This window comes from Mandrillus leucophaeus, unplaced genomic scaffold (genome assembly GCF_000951045.1).
Source record: "Mandrillus leucophaeus isolate KB7577 unplaced genomic scaffold, Mleu.le_1.0 Scaffold587, whole genome shotgun sequence".
Classification (NCBI taxonomy): Eukaryota; Metazoa; Chordata; class Mammalia; order Primates; family Cercopithecidae; genus Mandrillus; species Mandrillus leucophaeus.
The window spans coordinates 258,335-276,782 of record NW_012106330.1 but is presented as its reverse complement, the minus strand read 5'-3'; the positions used below and the strand labels follow the sequence as shown (position 1 = coordinate 276,782).

General features: G+C 37.6%; 1 protein-coding gene across 2 annotated transcripts in view; it reads right to left on the bottom strand.

The window, feature by feature from the left end:
- Positions 1-458: 458 nt before the first annotated feature.
- BRMS1L (breast cancer metastasis-suppressor 1-like) overlaps positions 459-18,448 on the bottom strand; it is a 53,718-nt gene continuing 35,728 nt past the window's right edge. For both annotated transcript variants that reach the window (XM_011999176.1, XM_011999177.1), the window contains 6 exons: positions 10,111-10,207; positions 8,850-8,933; positions 7,807-7,871; positions 7,051-7,090; positions 4,442-4,568; positions 459-2,087 (listed from right to left, as the gene is read on the bottom strand). In XM_011999176.1, coding sequence (XP_011854566.1) covers positions 1,970-2,087; positions 4,442-4,568; positions 7,051-7,090; positions 7,807-7,871; positions 8,850-8,933; positions 10,111-10,207 — 531 coding nt within the window. In that variant the 3' untranslated portion in view covers positions 459-1,969. The remainder of the gene's footprint in view (positions 2,088-4,441; positions 4,569-7,050; positions 7,091-7,806; positions 7,872-8,849; positions 8,934-10,110; positions 10,208-18,448) is intronic.

Here is an 18,448-nt window from a genome sequence, read left to right as displayed (position 1 = left end):
CTCTACTAAAAATACACAAATTAGCTAGGCACAGTGGCACGCACCTGGAATCCCAGCTACTCAGGAGGCTGAAGCAGGAGAATCGCTTGAGCCCGGGAGGTGGAGGTTGCAGTGAGCCAAGACTGTGCCACTGCACTCCAGCCTGGGTGACAGAGTGAGACTCCATCTCCAAAAATAAAAATAAAAATAAAAAAACAAAGATTTTCTATTTAGAATTTCATAACTTACACTGTACCTTTTAATCAAAATACAATATATATGCATATATTTTAAAATTAAGTATAACTTAGCCGTCTTGAAGATCTAAATATATCACAGAAAGTGCTGGGATTACAGGTATGAGCCACTGCACCCAGGCCACCCCATATCTATTAACGTAAACCAATTCAAATCTTTCTTAGAAGTGGATAGGTTATAAAAAGAACTAAATACACATAAGTAATCCAAGACACTACAAATCACACTCAAACACATCTTTTTATTATATACTAAATTTAAAAATACAAATCTTATTAAAAATGCTTATCAAACATTGTATACATAAGTACTGTCAAATACTATTGGGTTATGACATTATGTACATTTGCTAATGTTAATTAGAAACAGAACAATGTAATATCACTTTGCTGACACTGAATTTCAGAAGTTAAGTGTTTTAAAATTTGGCAACTATGAAGTAGTGATCTGCACAGGAAGATGTTTGGAGAGGTAAAATAATAAGAAAACAAACGGAATAATGCAGATATTTCTGCAGTAAGTGTTAATGAGTAGATTTCTTCCTCATCCTCTTATCTCTTATTGTAACAGAAATTAAAGTGCACAAGACCACCAAGAATACTCGATTTGGTGTACCCTAAATATATACTACAGCCGGCTGTGCTGCCATATTGAGGGTTTTAATTCTTTGTACTGTTCCTGAGGTTTTGGAAGTTAATTTTGAATGTGGCTAAGGGAAGGGAGGCCAACACTTTCTAAATTGCACCAAATGGCCTTAAAGTGTAGAAATACCAAAGATAAAAATATTAATGTGGAAACAGATTCAAGGAAATAATCCCTGTCTACTTTGCCCTAGGAATAAAATTAGAATAGGACACAGTTTTACCCCTGGAAAATGCTTACTAAAATCTGTTTCAAAAGACCAGACATGTACAGCAAGCACAATACTGTCAGTTATTGTTCACCACTTATATACTGCATCATAAATACCAGGTATAAATACCTGCCTCTAAAGGGCCACTAGAAATACAGGTAGAAGCATGTGATCACTTTACGCTAATTTTACTCATTACGCATAATTTGTAAAAATAGGTCATCGCCCCACCATACAATTAAGGAAGAGGAAAAGAAAAGTTGCTATTCTACAAAAGTGCTCCTTTTAGCTTTCAAACCCAATAGCTTAATTTTGGGTAAAACAAGATTGTAAGGTACGGCCATCAGTTCTAAATAAGCTGATGATGCCATATATACATCCTCATATATATACATATATATATACTCATATATATATGTTTAAATTTCAGTTCTGATTTAACACTAATGTACTAGTACAAACCATTTATAGGAAACATTTTATAGACCTTATTTACAAACACACAATGAATGACAAAGATATGGAAAATTTTTAAAATTGCAGATAAATGTAGTCATAGTTTACTAAAGATAAAACAAATTTGCATAACTTTTTTAAAAACCAAAGAAAAATCTTTAGAAAGAAACCCCTACCATATACAGTATATCTATTGGTCATCAGACCTAAGAGGCAAATCAACGTAAGGATCATGATAAAATTTTTATTACTGTTTCTTTTAATAACATATCAATGAGATCTACTTAGAGTACTACCTACAAATACACATTCTCTCATGATTCAGTGAGAATATTAAGTTATTGAATACATTTTTTTTACTCTCATGGCACATTACATTTGGTAACACTAATAAGGTACATTTAGATAACACTTAAATCATGATTATGAATGTTTAATTGAATATTTTCCTTTCTGTAGCTGTGAAATGTAAAGCTTAGATTTGCTTCCATCAGGCCTCTTAAACCAAACTTCATCATGGTTAATTGTTGTAATTACAGCACTAAAAAGAAAAAAAAGAAAGAATGAATGAATGAATTACAATATGTCTCCTCAATTCATTTTAGATTATTACCTATATAAAACCAAAATAAACTGGCCTACAACAGTAGACTCTGGTATATAATTGTTGTTTACCAGAATGCTGCATATCAGCAGTGCATGCTGCCAAAAATATCACATTCAGCAATACTTAGTAGATCATCCTTTTCTTAATAGAGTTGGTAAAATTTACTATTAGCACTATTAAAAGCACGTTCTTCCTACTCCATCCCTACCCCACCTCTTAAAAAAACAAAACAAAACTGGAGTTAAAAGCACTACTTATCTGGTATCATACTTGTAACTCATGTCAGCCCTGGCTTCAGAAAATCTTTCAAATACTAATCTCTAATTCCAATGTCAAACCATCTACAGTACTTTTATACCAGTTTTTTTTTTACACTACTAATCTTTACATAAAAAGATCTACTTCTTGAAATAGATGTGTATTTTATTCTTTTTTTAAATTATTTATTTATTTTTTATTTATTTATTTTGAGACAGAGTCTCACTCTGTCGCCCAGACTGGAGTGCAGTGGCGCAATCTCAGCTCACTGCAACCTCCACCTCCCAGGTTCAAGTGATTCTCCTGCCTCAGCCTCCCAAGTAGCTGGGACTACAGGCACATGCCATCATGCCCAGCTAATTTTTGTATTTTCAATAGAGATGGGGTTTCACAATACTGGTCAGGCTGGTCTTGAACTCCCGACCTCGTGATCCACCTTCCTCGGCTTCCCAAAGTGTTGGGATTACAGGTGTGAGCCACTGCACCCGGCCTAATTATTTATTTTTTAAAGAGTGAATAGGAATTTTTTTTTTTTTTGAGACTGGGTCTCTCTGTCACCCAGGTTGAAATGCCACAATCAGGGTTCAACCTCCCAGGCTCAAGTGATCTTCTCACCTCAGCCTGAGTAGTTGGGACTAAGGGTACCTGCCACCACACCCGAATAATTTTTTTACTTTATAGAGACGGGGTTCTCTACAAAAAGACCAGCTAGGGCTGGTCTCAAACACCTTGGCTCAAGTGATTCTCCTGCCTTGGCCTTCCCAAGTAATGGAATTACTACAGGAAAGAGCTATTCTACCTGGCCTCATCTCTTTTTAAACAACTTTTATGCTAAGTAGTGGTAAAATATCTCAAAAACAATAAAATAAATAGAAGAATCCAGGAGTATCATATATAAACTAGTAGTTAGTTCAATGAGCTTCTATGAGAAAAGCTATTGTACACAATGTCCTAAAAATTTAAAGACAAAATTATAATCTTACAATTAAAACCACTGTATTTGGAAAATGCGTACTGTAGACTAAACTCAAGTTGTTTTATTTACCACTGATACCTACAAAACCATATTTTGTTACCACAGAAGGTACTACTCTGAGAATTATATCCTACATCACTGGAGAATGAAAGACGATGAACATTAATATTTTCAAAAGGTCACAACCACATAAAACTTAGAAGGCTATATAAATAGTTTTATAAACTTTATTTAAGCCTAGACATATTATTAGGACTTTTAAAAGGCGGTTTTCAAGTTACACTTCATTGTTGTTGTTATTGTTAGAGAGACACGGTCTCACTCTGTTGCCCAGCCTGGAATACAGTGGTGTGGTGAAATGAGGCCAAGAGCCTCAAACCCTTGGGCTCAAGCGATCCTCCTGCCCAAGCAGCTAGGACTATAAGCACACACTGCTATATCTGGCTAATTTTTTTTATTTTTTGTAGAAACAGGGTCTTGCCAAGTTGTCCAAGCTAGTCTTGAACTCCTGGCCTCATGCAATCCTCCTGCCTCGTCTTCCCAAATTGCTAGGATTACAGGTGTGAGTCACAGCACCCAGCCCTAGGTTATACTTTAATTACTATTAATCTTAAGGGTTTTATTAATTTTCCATTTATTTCCTACTCTAATTGATACAAATTCTTTTTATCTAAACTACTCTAACACATCCAAAAAAGTTAAAGATTACTAGTTCCACCAAAAATTCATAATAGTCTGGTTTAAGGGTCATTATAGCACAATCCTAACAATTCATCTACTAGAAGAATTAAGAAACAGGATCAGCTACCTGGCTAAATAATTTCAACATTTCCCCTTGCATTAAAGTTTGTGTTCATAAACTTAATATGAAGTCTGGTTCATACATATTAACACTGCAGTACACACATGTAATCAAGCCATATGTCAAGTGAAAAAAAAGGATCCACAAGCAACTAATGATATAGGTACACTATGGAGGCAGGAAATCTTTCATTGACAACAATATTGTAAATGACAATACTGAGCAACACTGAAATAATAAAGGCTTTTTTACCTTGTAGGACATTCATCTTTTTTATCTATACATATTGTTTGTCCACGTATATACCATTCACCATCATAATACAGTCTTCCCTCTTCAGATCTAGCACTGTGCAGATGTTTTTCCAGTTTCACAGGTGCTAAAGGGATCAGTTCAAAAACCGTTATATTAATAAAACACTGTCAGAAGAACAAAGGGTCCGAATATTAAGAATTAATATCAATCCATGCATATGTAAAAAAGGACTAAAAATATTTCTTAAATAACAAACCTAAAATGTAATAAAAAGATTTATTCCTTACATTCTTTTACATAATCATTAAGTTTTTAATATAACTACTAAACAAAGCTAAACAATGAATAATAAATCATCAATTGATTAATCAAGTACCAGAAGGGGAGGCAGGTATGTTATCAATTATTAGTGCTAATTTTAAGTAGTATATAAAATATAAATTGCCATATTTCAATTGAAAATTATACTTATTTTTTACCCTGCAGGCATCTGATATATCAAAAGAAGCAGAGTTTAATACATGTTCCAAGTGTTCCCCAGGCTTTTAATTCTAAAAAGGAAATGTCCTAAGTACAACTTCTATTTTTAAATTCCAGAAATCATCTGGCATTAGTCAGATAACTCATACAGGAAAAATCATCTTTTTTATGGAAACACAGTGTCAAAAGCATACCATGAAGTCATTCAAATGTTAGCTCCTGAGAGGGCTTCCCTAACTACTCTACCCACTCCTCAGCTAATTGTTATCTCAACTGCGCAGTTCTTTTAGAGTAATTACTATAATCTGTAACTATTTTCTTAACTGTTTATCTACATATATATGATTCCACCTCCCCTAAAGAGGCTTCAGGAGGTCCATCTTTTTTTTTTTTTTTTTTTACCATTGTATCCTCAGGGCTTAAAATACCATCTGGTATATTCTTTCATTTAACAAATGTTGTCTGAACACTTCCTATACACAAGGAAGTATGCTGGGGAAAAAGCTGTGACCAAAAGAGAGATGGTTCTAGCCTCTGTGGAGCTTACAATCCAGTTAGGAGATAGACAAAATTAAAAAGTACAAATTGAGGCCGGGCACGGTGGCTCACGCCTGTAATCCCAGCACTTTGGGAGGCCGAGGTGAGTGGATCACGAGGTCAGGAGATCGAGACCCTCCTGGCTAACACGGTGAAACCCCGTCTCTACTAAAACTACAAAAAATTAGCCAAGAGAGGTGGCGGGCGCCAGTAGTCCCAGCTACTCGGGAGGCTGAGGCAGGAGAATGGCGGGAACCCGGGAGGCGGAGCTTGCAGTGAGCCGAGACCGTGCCACTGCACTCCAGCCTGGGCGACAGAGTGAGACTCTGTCTCACCAAGAAAAAAAAAAAAAAAAGGACAAATTGAGTGAAGTGCTGTAAGTAAAACTAATAGGATACAATGCTGAAGATAACAAGAGTGGGAGGGAGACACACTCAACTATGATAATGAGATTCTCAAAAGGAATCTATTACCCAAAAATGTTAAGAACCACTGCTCTACAGGTCTAGGCAGCTGCTCTGGCAGTTAATTCCCCAGGGCAAATACTGCTGCAATGTCCTCACATAATACAAAGTTTAAAGGAATCACTGGGTTAAAAATAAAATGGAATTTTTTTTTTCTTAGAGATGGAATCTTGCTCTGTTGCCCAGTGTAGTGGTGTGATCATGGCTCACTGGAGCCTCGACCTCCAGGGCTCAAGTGACCCTCCCACTTCAGCCTCCCAAGTAGCTGAGACTACAAGTACACACCGCCAAGCCTGGCTAATTTTTGTATTTTTTGTAGAGATAGGGTCTCATCATCTTGCCCAGGCAGGTCTCAAACTCCTGGGCTCAAGTGATCCTTCTGCCTTGGCCTCCCAAAGTGCTGGGATCACACTAGGCAAGAGCCACCATGCCCAGCCTAAAACAGAAATTGGTCTCTTACAGATGACTTAAGCTGTTTAAATGTGACTAGAAATTCCTTTCCTAAGTATTTCAAATATGTTTTTCTTTTTAATCTAGCTTCATTGTCCTTAAAAGGATTAGGAAATCTCACCTATAGTGAAAGAAGGCAGAAAAGGAGAAACTTATCCTAAACACTAATGTCAATCACATTTTAGCAGTGATTTTAGACTTAAAAAAAAAAAAAAATCAAGGAAGTGTAACTTGATATGAATTTTACTAAGGCATATCAGAATGTGTAAATGTCAGCATTCTGATCTCTCTCCTCAGAAAATGCACATGCAGAGTTTTGCACATAATTTCAGAGGATTCACAGAATCTCTGAAGCCAACCCACAAATTCCAAATACTTCTGCTACAGAATGACAGAGCCCATAAAAAACACCGCATAAATACTTTCTGAGTTACTGATCCAGTATTAGCAATAAGAATGTAGCTAAACACTGAAAGAATTATACCACATTCAGAAATTTTGAAACTTTTACATGAAACAATGACTCCAGAAGAATTCCTCATAATTTCAGGTACGGTGTTCACTGATGAAATAAAACCACTGATGGGAAAGTTCTTTAGTATGTAGATGATTTAACAACCTTGATTCAACAAGTCTCCAAAGAGAGTATTTCTCAACTCAGACTAAATGACTTACGTTCCGTTTTCACTCTGTGTGGCCCCAATGTAGCCATTGCCTTAATGAAAAAAAAAAAAAAAAAAAAAGGAAGAAAGAATTCTGAGTTCAGACTGAAAATATATTTTGGTGTCCATTTAATATATACAATACTACTGATTAACTCCAGAACAAAGACAGTAAAGTATAACCATTAGCTGCTCTAATAAATTTTTAATGTCTAAGACCATAAAGAATATGAGGGATAACAATTTCTCCTAGAGATGTTTTTAATACCTGAAATAATCTCTAACTCTCAACTAAGAAATTTACAAAAATGAAAAACTATAATATGGAAAACAAGCCTCCACTTTTAGGCAAGAACAGAAAAGACTATAATTATTGAATGTTTAATGATAGGATGCAAGACACATAAAGGTTCAAATGTTCTTTTGTTCAACAAATATTTATCAAGTGTTTTCTATAAGCCAGAACCAGCTAAAGGACTAGGCACGGATGGTGATGTTATTCTTTTTGGGCAAACTAAATAAATGTTTTTTGGGCTTTTTCATAAATTATTAGTTATATTATAACAGAAAAAATACAAACTGCTGACTCTAACCCTTAAAATATCCTTGTAGTTCACTGTTATCTGTAATAGTATTAAATTGCCTTAGAAAAATGTTGCAAAAGCAAAGCATATTTACAATAATCATATTTTGATGTACTAATAAAAAAACATAGAATCTTAAAAAGACTATGAAAATACACTTGTGTTCCACTGCTCTTTAATCATACCTTCCTAATTGTTGTCCAGTCTTCAAGAATATCAAGATCTTGTAGCATATAAACTATATAGGGACGTTGAATAGTCAAGGTCAATTTAGCTGTAAGAATAACACACTTTGAATTATATTTCCAAAGTACTGTGTTTCAGCAAATGGAACAATGATTTATGGGCATAATGCTTTGGCATCCTAAATTCTAACTTCAAATTATTCTTCAAACCACTTAGTACCAGCATAAATACAGTCTAGTACTTCTGATGTCATAACTACATGCCCTTAATTCCATGATATCATTGATTGTAATATATATCACTAACCTAATCACTGGTTTTCAAGGTGGAGGGGAAAAGATGGGGGTAGAGGGATGGTACCATAGGGAATGCCAAAACTGAAATACATATTAATTTATACTCCAATTTCGGAAACATTTAAAAATGTTTTTAAAAAGCACACGAAGCTAGGCGCAGTGGCTCATGCCTGTAATCCTAGCACTTTGGAAGGCCAATGTGGGCTTGGGCCCAGGAGTTTGAGACCAGTTTGGGCAACATGGCAAAACCCCATCTCTACAAAAAATACAAAAATTAGCCAGGCGGAGTGGCATGCGCCTGTAGTCCCAGCTACTCAGGAGGCTAAGGTGGGAGGAGCACCTGAGCCCGAGAGGTTGAAGCTAAGGTGAGCCATGATTGTGCCACTGCACTCCAGCCTGGGTGGCACAGTGAGACCCTGTCTCAAAAAGACAAAAAAGTACACGAGAATTAAACAATCATACCGTATACTAAATGGCTATTTCACATCAAAGCCCTTGGTGAACAACAAGTCACATTAATTTTCAAAGTTGAGATCATGATTGAATTTCTTGTCCTCTCCCACCTCCCTTGACTTAAAGTATATACTATATCTTCTGTCTTCAGTCATTTTATAAATAAATCATCTTTTGCTTATTACAGGATCATGCAAATAAAGTCAATGTTTACAAATAAAAGGTATAAAGGCATGCACAATGGAAAAACATATATCATGAAAAAAAGAAACAGAAAATTTGGAAAAGGATATCTGAAACAACAACTGGCTTCTTTTTGTCAGGACTGAAAGGATCCTTCCTCTTTTTTCTTGACTGAAGTTCATCATTCCACAGCTCTGGCAGGTAAATAAAGATTAAGTATTAGTGGGTTTCTGGTGAACGAAGGAGAAAAAAAGACTATAATTTTACAGTGGCTATTTAGTCACATGTAAAAATGTACAAAACTTCATTGGCAGTTGGGTATATATACATTAGGCTGTACATAATTTCATGAATGCTACGTGTTTAAGTTTTCCTCTGCCTTTATTAAAGCAAAAATCAATTTGGCACTTAATGACTAAGAACTGATTACCATACTGTCATGCACTTTGTAAAATTTATATTACATGCATTGTCTCACCTAATCCTCAAAGCTACCACTGAGGTAGGTATTCTTACTATTTTCCTTTTACAGACAAGGAGATTGATTTAGAAAAGTGAAGTAACTGTCCATGGTCACCAGACTAGTAGGTGAGGGAGCACTGGCACTAGGCTCAGCTTATCTGACACCCCATGCCTACCCCAAAGAGAAGTAAACTTTGTAACAGATAAAGTAATATATACTCAAGAACTGTAGGATAACCTAGTAGACCTTCCACTCAATGCAGAAAACCTTTCTGTAATACCCTGAAAAAGCCAAATTCACACTTGACTGATCTAATCATTAATAAGTTATTCCTTTTCCTGAAACAAAAGTCTATCTCCCTATAACTTCTATCAGTTTGTCCTACCTTGTATGATGTCAAAAAGGTTTTCATTCCTTCTTCCACATGACAGTCTTTTAAGACTTTCAGGGGAAAATATATACTGCAGCTAACTTCCAATACTATTCTTTTTTTTGTTTTTTGGGAGAGTCTGGAGTGCAGCGGTGCCATCGTGGCTCACTGCAATCTCGAACTCCTGGGATCAAACGATGCTTCCACCTCAGTCTCCTGCATAGCTGGGACTATAGATGTAGATGTGCAGCACCACATCCAGCCCTGACACTATTCTGCCAGTAGGTTCCTGTCATACTTCTGTTTCGTCCCTTGTCATGTGCTCCATTTTATACATCTTTCTAAAGTGTGAATTCAAATTACAATAACAATATAATCACCATCACATGAAATTCTTTAGAGCTCTTCCCCTTTTCTTCTTTCCTGGGACATTTCATTTACATAATATTAATATTAGAAGACTAAGATATGATGAGACACTACAGTAAACCAAAGGTTTGGTGCCACTCAAACATCACAATCATATCATTCTCCTTACCTGAGGTAATATCAATGCTGTGCCTATCCTCTTCAAGCCTTCTTATCTTCTCCTCTAGTTCACTCTGGACTGTATCATATAGCAACAGCTTTTCGCTCTGGGGAGAAAAACAGATTATACTTAAGTAGAAGGAAAAAACTTGGTGTATTTTAATTAAGAGTACCAAATAACTTAAAGCACTTTAATATATGATGCTTTTGCTTGCTTTTTCAATTCAATTAAAAAATTTAAAGAAGAAATGTCAAATACATGAAAGAAATAAAACTAGAAAACATAGAATCTATGCATAGATTTAACTACATGCAATTACATTCTGTATAAGAACATCTAAATTATGTGTAAGGTACATTTAGAGGTAAATATTTACTTAAAAAAAACTCATAGCAAACCCCTATGGCCCCTTTTAAACATAAGTAGGTCCCATCTGTCACCATAATGGAAAACTTATCCTATAAAGTACATAATTATAAAATGGATATTTTCTCAAAGGAATAATAATTGGGTCATTATGCCTCACTAATATCTCAGCATCATATTAAAATAGGCAAAGAGAAAGATTTAAGTACAAATTTTATAATTATTTAAAATAATTCAATTATAGTCTAAATTATAAAATTACAGACTAAGCATATCCAAATCTCTCCACAAAATTATAGACAGATTGACTTGCTAAAACAGACAAGACTGGCAAATAGACTAGAACCCAGGTCTACTAGCTCTAGTCCATGTTTTTAATTATATAATGCTGTAGCCCTAATTTAAAAAGCCATAAAATGTACGTAATATATAAAGATTACATAAAAAACCTATAGCCACATGTTTATCTCTAGTGAAGGATATCAGATGATTGGATATAGCTAGATGTGACTGTCTTGCGGAAGCTATTGGGATATAGTTGGATATGACTATATGTAGAAAACACAGGCCACACCCATGTAGGCTGTATTCCTGGTGTCAATCAGGAAGCCCTCTCTCTTGAGTTTGAAATTTAGAAACTAGACATGCTTGAAGGGTTTCCTGAGTGTCAGGGAAAAGATGGCTTGTATGAATTTGAGGCAAGCCAGGAGCTAAGGAGAAAGCAACGCTGAAAACTAAAACTAGATTTCACATCAAACATGGTTTCATTGCATGCTGTTCTCTGTACTTACTTCCTTCTGCTTGCTCCCTTGCCTTTGGTAAAGCCTTATGAAATATTTCAGCCTTATCTATATTGTGCTACAAGACTTGGAAAATATCAGAGAAAAAGGGAGTGCAGTCCCCCTCCACAAGACCATGGTAGCAGCTATAAATAGATCCAATCTCCCCAACCAAAGATGACTCTAAATGCAGAGCTGGAGTGATAAGCCTTTTGCTTTTAAGAATATGAACATTTAATTGGTGTATTCTCTTTTCTTCCTATTGACAAATTAGGCCAAGTAGAAATTCTTTTAAAAATCCACTAATCATTCTTTATTATTTTTTAAAAAGCCACAATGAAACTGAAATGTTTGAAGCATTGAAAGCATCTCTAAACATACCAGAAGTATACTTTAAAGCAGAACTGCCATGAATCCATTCTCATTCTTATTTCTCTTTCTTTTTCTTGGAAAGTTTTCTCCCTTTTCTCCAGCTTCTCAAGACCCTCAAAAAGCTCCCCTGAAGGGAAAATGAAGCCCTAATGGAACAGCTAGAAGATACCAAGAAAAGAAGGGGGCAAACTCTCTTGCTTTGGTGACTGTGGAGGTTTTTTTATATATATACACTTTAAGTTCTAGGGTACATGTGCACAACGTACAGCTTTGTTACGTATGTATACATGTGCCTTGTTGGTGCGCTGTACCCATTAACTCGTCATTTACATTAGGTATTTCTCCTAATGCTATCCTTCCCCCATCCCCCCACTCCACGACAGGCCCAGTGTGTGATGTTCCCCACCCTGTGTCCAAGTGTTCTCATTGTTCAATTCCCACCTGTGAGTGAGAACATGCAGTGTTTGGTCTTCTGTCCTTGTGATAGTTTGCTCTGAATGATGGTTTCTAGCTTCATCCATGTCCCTACAAAGGACATGAATTCATTCTTTTTTATGGCTGTATAGTATTCCATGGTGTATATGTGCCACATTTCGTTTTCTTAATCCAGTCTATCATTGATGGACATTTGGGTTAGTTCCAAGTCTTTGCTATTGTGAACAGTGCCACAATAAACATACATGTGCATATGTCTTTATAGCAGCATGATTTATAATCCTTTGGGTGTATACCCAGTAATGGGATGGCTGGGTCAAATGGTAATTCTAGTTCTAGATCCTTAAGGAATCGCCACACTGTGTTCCACAATGGTTGAACTAGTTTACATTCCCACCAACAGTGTAAAAGTGTTCCTATTTCTCCACATCCTCTCCAGCACCTGTTGTTTCCTGACTTTTTAATGATCGCCATTCCAACTGGTGTGAGACGGTATCTCACTGTGGTTTTGATTTGCATTTCTCTGATGGCCAGTGATGATGAGCATTTTTTCATGTGTCTGTTGACTGCAAAAATGTCTTCTTTTTAGAAGTGTCTGTTCATATCCTTTACCCACTTTTTGATGGGGTTGTTTGATTTTTTCTTGTAAATTTGTTTAAGTTCTTTGTAGATTCCGGATATTAGCCCTTTGTCAGATGGGTAGATTGCAAAAATTTTCTCCCATTCTGTAGGTTGCCTGTTCACTCTGACAGTAGTTTCTTTTGCTGCGCAGAAGCTCTTTAGTTTAATTAGATCCCATTTGTCAGTTTTGGCTTTTGTTGCCATTGCTTTTGGTATTTTAGTAATGAAGTCCTTGCCCATGCCTATGTCCTGAATGGTATTTCCTAGGTTTTCTTCTAGGGTTTTTATGGTTTTAGGTCTTACATTTAAGTCTTTAATCCATCTTGAATTAATTTTTTTATAAGGTGTAAGGAAGGGATCCAGTTTCAGTTTTCTACATATGGCTAGCCAGTTTTCCCAACACCATTTATTAAATAGGGAATCCTTTCCCCAATGCTTGTTTTTGTCAGGTTTGTCAAAGATCAGATGATTGTAGATGTGTGGTATTATTTCCAAGGGTTCTATTCTGTTCCATTAGTCTGTATCTCTGTTTTGGTACCAGTACCATGCTGTTTGGGTTACTGTAGGCTTGTAGTATAGTTTGAAGTCAGGTAGCATGATGCCTCCAGCTTTGTTCTTTTTGCTTAGGATTGTCTTGGCAACGCAGGCTCTTTTTTGGATCCATATGAACTTCAAAGTAGTTTTTCCAATTCTGCAAAGAAAGTCATTGGTAGCTTGATGGGGATGACACTGAATCTATAAATTACCTTGGGCAGTATGGCCATTTTCACAATACTGATTCTTCCTATCCATAAGCATGGAATGCTCTTCCATTTGTTTGTGTCTTCTTTTATTTCGTTCAACAGTGAAGGTTTCTATGTTCAATAGTTATTTTGGGTTTTTTGTTGTTGTTGTTTTCTGATAGGGAGTCTCCCTCTGTCTCCCAGGCTGGAGTGCAGTGGCACGATCTTGGCTTACTGCAAGCTCCGCCTCCTGGGTTCAGGTCATCTTCCTGCCTCAGCCTGCCAAGTAGCTGGACTACAGGCGCCGGCCACCACACCCGGCTAATTTTTTGTATTTTTAGTAGAGACGGGGTTTCACCATCTTAGCCAGGATGGTCTCGATCTCCTGACCTCGTGATCCGCCCGCCTCAGCCTCCCAAAGTGCTGGGATTACAGGCGTGAGCCACAGTGCCCTGCAGTTATTTTGGTTTTTTAAAAAATTCTACTCGGCCGGGCGCGGTGGCTCGCACCTGTAATCCCAGCACTTTGGGAGGCCAAGGTGGGTGGATCACAAGGTCAGGAGACAGAGGCCATCCTGGCTAACACGGTGAAACTCCATCTCTACTAAAAATACAAAAAATTAACCAGGCGTGGTGGCAGGCGCCTGTAGTCCCAGCTACTTGGGAGGCTGAGGCAAGAGAATGGCATGAACCTGGGAGGCGGAGCTTGCAGTGAGCTGAGATCGCACCACTGCACTCCAGCCTGGGAGACAGAGCAAGACTCCATCTCAAAAAAAAAAAAAACAAAAAAAAAACAAAAAAAACTACTACTCATAAGTATAGGTTTAGTTTCAAGATCCCACATCCCTCTAGTCTCCACATCTAGACTTACTGATCCTACTCACTAATAACCCCTTTCCCAGGCTGACACTGATGCTGTTTCTCATCAGGAGACCTTCAAAGAGCCCCAGGAAACTGGCCCCAGGCTTCCATTATTGTACCCACCTCACACAGACCTGTATTCAGAACTAACTCCTCTTTGGCAGTTCCCTGACTTACATGCGTCACAATTCTCAACTTCTATCAGGACTGCAGCCCTGGAAGATTTTCATGGGCTAATATTATCAGAGACTGACACATTAAAAAGCTACAATAGTTTTTTTTTTTTTAAAAGCATACTGCATTGGAATAAGAAAACGCAGAACAGAATTTTAAAACTCAGAAACAGACCCTGGCTATGGAGAAATGACATAGGTGACTTTTCAAATCATCTGGAAATCTGATATCAATAAATGACAATAGAAAAAAGAGTTTAGGCCAGCCACGGTGGCTCACGCCTGTAATCCTAGCACTTTGGGAGGCTGCGGCAGGCAGATTACTTGAGGTCAGGAGTTCAAAACCAGCCTGGCCAACATGGTGAAACCTTGTTGTCTCTACCAGAAATACAAAAACATTATCCGGACATGGTGGTAGACACCTGTAATCCCAGCTGTTCAGGAGGCTGAGGCACTAGAATCGCTTGAGCCCAGAAGGCGGAGGTTGCAGGAAGCTGAGATCACGCCACTGCACTCCAGCCTGGGTGACAGAGCGAGACTCTGTCTCAAAAAATAAGAAAAATGAGTTTACCTATATCCTGAATAGGTTTTGCTTTACATTATACATAATTTACACATAAAAGTAAATGGACTAAAGAATTAAATTTATAAAATGAAAGCTAAAAGAAAATATTAAAGAAATAATATATAAGAAATTTCCCAGAACTAAAGATATGAGTTTTTTTATTAAAAAGTTCATCTTGCCAGGCACGATGGCACACCCCTATATTCCAGCACTTTGGGATGCTGAGGCAGGAGGATCACTTGAGCCCAGGAGTTTGAGACCTGCTTAGGCAACATAGTGAGACCCCATCTCTACAAAATATTTTTTAAAATTAGCTAAGCATGGCAGCATGGGCCAGTTACTCAGGAAACTGAGGCAGGAGGATTGCTTGAGCCCAGGAGTTGGAGGCTGCAATGAGCTATGACTGCACCACTGTACTCAAGCCTGGGCAATAGAACAAGACTCTGTCTCTTAAAAAAAAATTCAAATAAATACATAAAATCAAAAGCTCCTCTGGGTATCCAGCACAATGAACAAAAAAAAGACCACATCAAAGCACATTATCTCACAATCCCACAATACCCAGAGGAGAATAAAGAGAAGATCCTAAACGTATTCAGGAAGAAAACAGGTCATGTACAAAGGATCAGGAATCAAAATGGTAAGAGACTTTACAAAAGCAATGCTGGAAGCTAGAAGATAATGGAACAAAGCCTTCAAAATTCTGAGGAAACATGATTTCTATCTAGAATATCATACTCTTAAGTGTGAGAGTGAAGATGTTTTCAGACAGGAAAGATGTGGTGGTTTTAAAACATGTCAGGTAATCCTTTGATACTCCTAACTTCAAGTGGTAGAGACTAATACTCTTTCTTGAATATGGGTAGGACGGGCCAGGTACAGTGGCTCACGCCCGTACTCCCAGCACTTTGGGAGGCTGAGGCTGGCAGATCATTTGAGGTCAGGAGTTCAAGACCAGCCTGGCCAACATGGTGAAACCCAGTCTCTACTATAAAAAAGGAAAAAATAAGCCAGGCATAGTGCAGGCACCTATAATCTCAGCTACCCGGGAGGCTGAGGCAGGAGAATCACCTGAACCCAAGAGGTGGAGGGTGCAGTGATCCGAGATCGCACCACTGCACTCCAGCCTGGGTGACTAAGCAAGGCTCTGTCCCCCCCCCGCAAAAAATGAGTAGGGTGTAGCAACTGACTTATAATGAACAGAATGTGGCAGAAATCTAGGTCATAAAAACAGTCACCTCTGTCTTGCTATCTTGGATCACTACGTCTGGAAGAACCTGGGCACCAGGTTATGAGGACACTCAATCAGCCTGCGGAGAGACCCATGTGAGAACTAAGACTTCTCACCAAGAACCAGCAACAACTTGCCAGCCTGTGAATGAGTCACCTTGGAAGCGGATGCACCAGCCTAATCAAGCCTTGAGATGACTGCATCCCTGGCTGATATCTTCACTGCAACTTCATGGGATTGCCTGACCCAGAACTATCAAGCTAAGTTGCTCCCAAATTCCTGGCCACTAAGACTGCAAAATAATAAATGTTTATTGTTGCATTAAGCCACTAAGTTTTGGAGTAATTAATTACAAAGCAATAGACAAGCAATACAAGAAGTCTCCAAAAACTAACTTCTAGAAATCCTCTCTCAGGATGCTACTGAAAGATACACTCTATCAAACTTAAGGAGAAAATAAGATGCTAGCAGAGGAGAGGTGAAGGGGACGTCAAGGTTGGTGGTAAAGAGATGCCCCAAAAAGACAGATGCAGCTGGCTTCCATCTGAAAGATGGAACAGGAGGACAGGGGACAGGAGGGATAGAGGGGTTGCTTCCAGGAGGGAGTCCTTCACTCCCTTTCAGATGGAGGCCAGCTGCATCTGTCTTTTTGGGGCATCTCTTTACCACCAACCTTGATGTCCCCTTCACCTCTCCTCTGCTAGCATCTTATTTTCTCCTTAAGTTTGATAGAGTGTATCTTTCAGTAGCATCCTGAGAGAGGATTTCTAAAAGTTAGTTTTTGGAGGCTTCTGGTATTGCTTGTCTATTGCTTTATAATTAATTACTCCAAAATGAGGCTGATGGATTATCTGGTGCATTTGATCGCAGAGAAAATAGGATTAGAACTTCAGTATCTGAAAGAAGCAAATATGAGGGGCTTTTCTAAGTCATTCTAGAAGTCATCAGAAGACACTGTTTACAACTAACTTTAAAACAAGAAGCAATTTTGACCTTTACTGGACAGTAGTTTAAATATTCATATATTGAAAACTTATAAAAGGTCCAGTGTTTTTTTTTTGTTTTGTTTTTTACTTTTCTTGAGTCCATTAAGTAACATGCTTTTTATTTTGTGGAATGCTCAGGCTTCATGAAAAATCAATAAAACTGTATATGTTTAGCTTAATTAAAAAAAAAAAAAAAAACAGCATTAGGAGGCCTTCATAGATCTGCTAGGGTCTGTGGGAAGAATTGATAAACACAGAGAAAACTAACAAATAATAAATGAAGCAAGTATTAATTCCAAAGTTTAAAAAAATACACAAGATGGCTCACACCTGTAATTCCAGCACTTTGGGAGGCCGCGGCAGGCGGATCGCAAGGTCAGGAGATCAAGACCATCCTGGCTAACATGGTGAAACTCCATCTCTACTAAAAATACAAAAAATTAACCAGGCATGGTAGCGGGCACCTGTAGTCCCAGCTACTTGGGAGGCTGAGGCAGGAGGATGGCGTGAACCTGGGAGGCGGAGCTTGCAGTGAGCCGAGATCGCGCCACTGCACTCCAGCTGGGAGACAGCAAAACTCCGTCTCAAAAAAAAAAATTTACACAAGAAAAATTTTAAACATAATGTAACTCTTGACTCAGTAAACAACATTTAAAATTTAAAACAAAAATTGTAACAACAGTATTAGGAGAATGGAACAGAAAAATCTTCAGCTTACATAATAGGAAACCAATAGATGATGTTTAAAACTGCTTTATTTAGAAATATGAGGGCCAGGCGCAGTGGCTCATACTTATAATCCCAGTACTTTGGGAGGCCAAAGTAGGAGGATCGCTTGAGGCCAGGGGTTCAAAATCAGCCTAGGCAATATAGCAAGACCCCCATCTCTATAAAAAAAAATTTTTTTAAAGGAAGGAATATAAGGGTAAAAATCCAAAGCAACTGATAAATGAGTTAGAAATATAATTGCCACTGGGATATAGAATTTAAAAATAGGACAGGAGACTGCTGTTTTTCATCATAAATTATAAGGCTATGCCTTCAAAAATATATACACACATTACTTGCTAACAACATATATATATGTGTGTATGTGTATATGTGTGTGTGTGTGTGTGTGTGTGTATATATATATATATATATTTTTTTTTTTTTTTTTTTTTTTTTTCCTTGAGACGGAGTCTTGCTCTGTCACCCAGACTGGACAGCAGTGGCACGATCTCATCTCACTGCAACT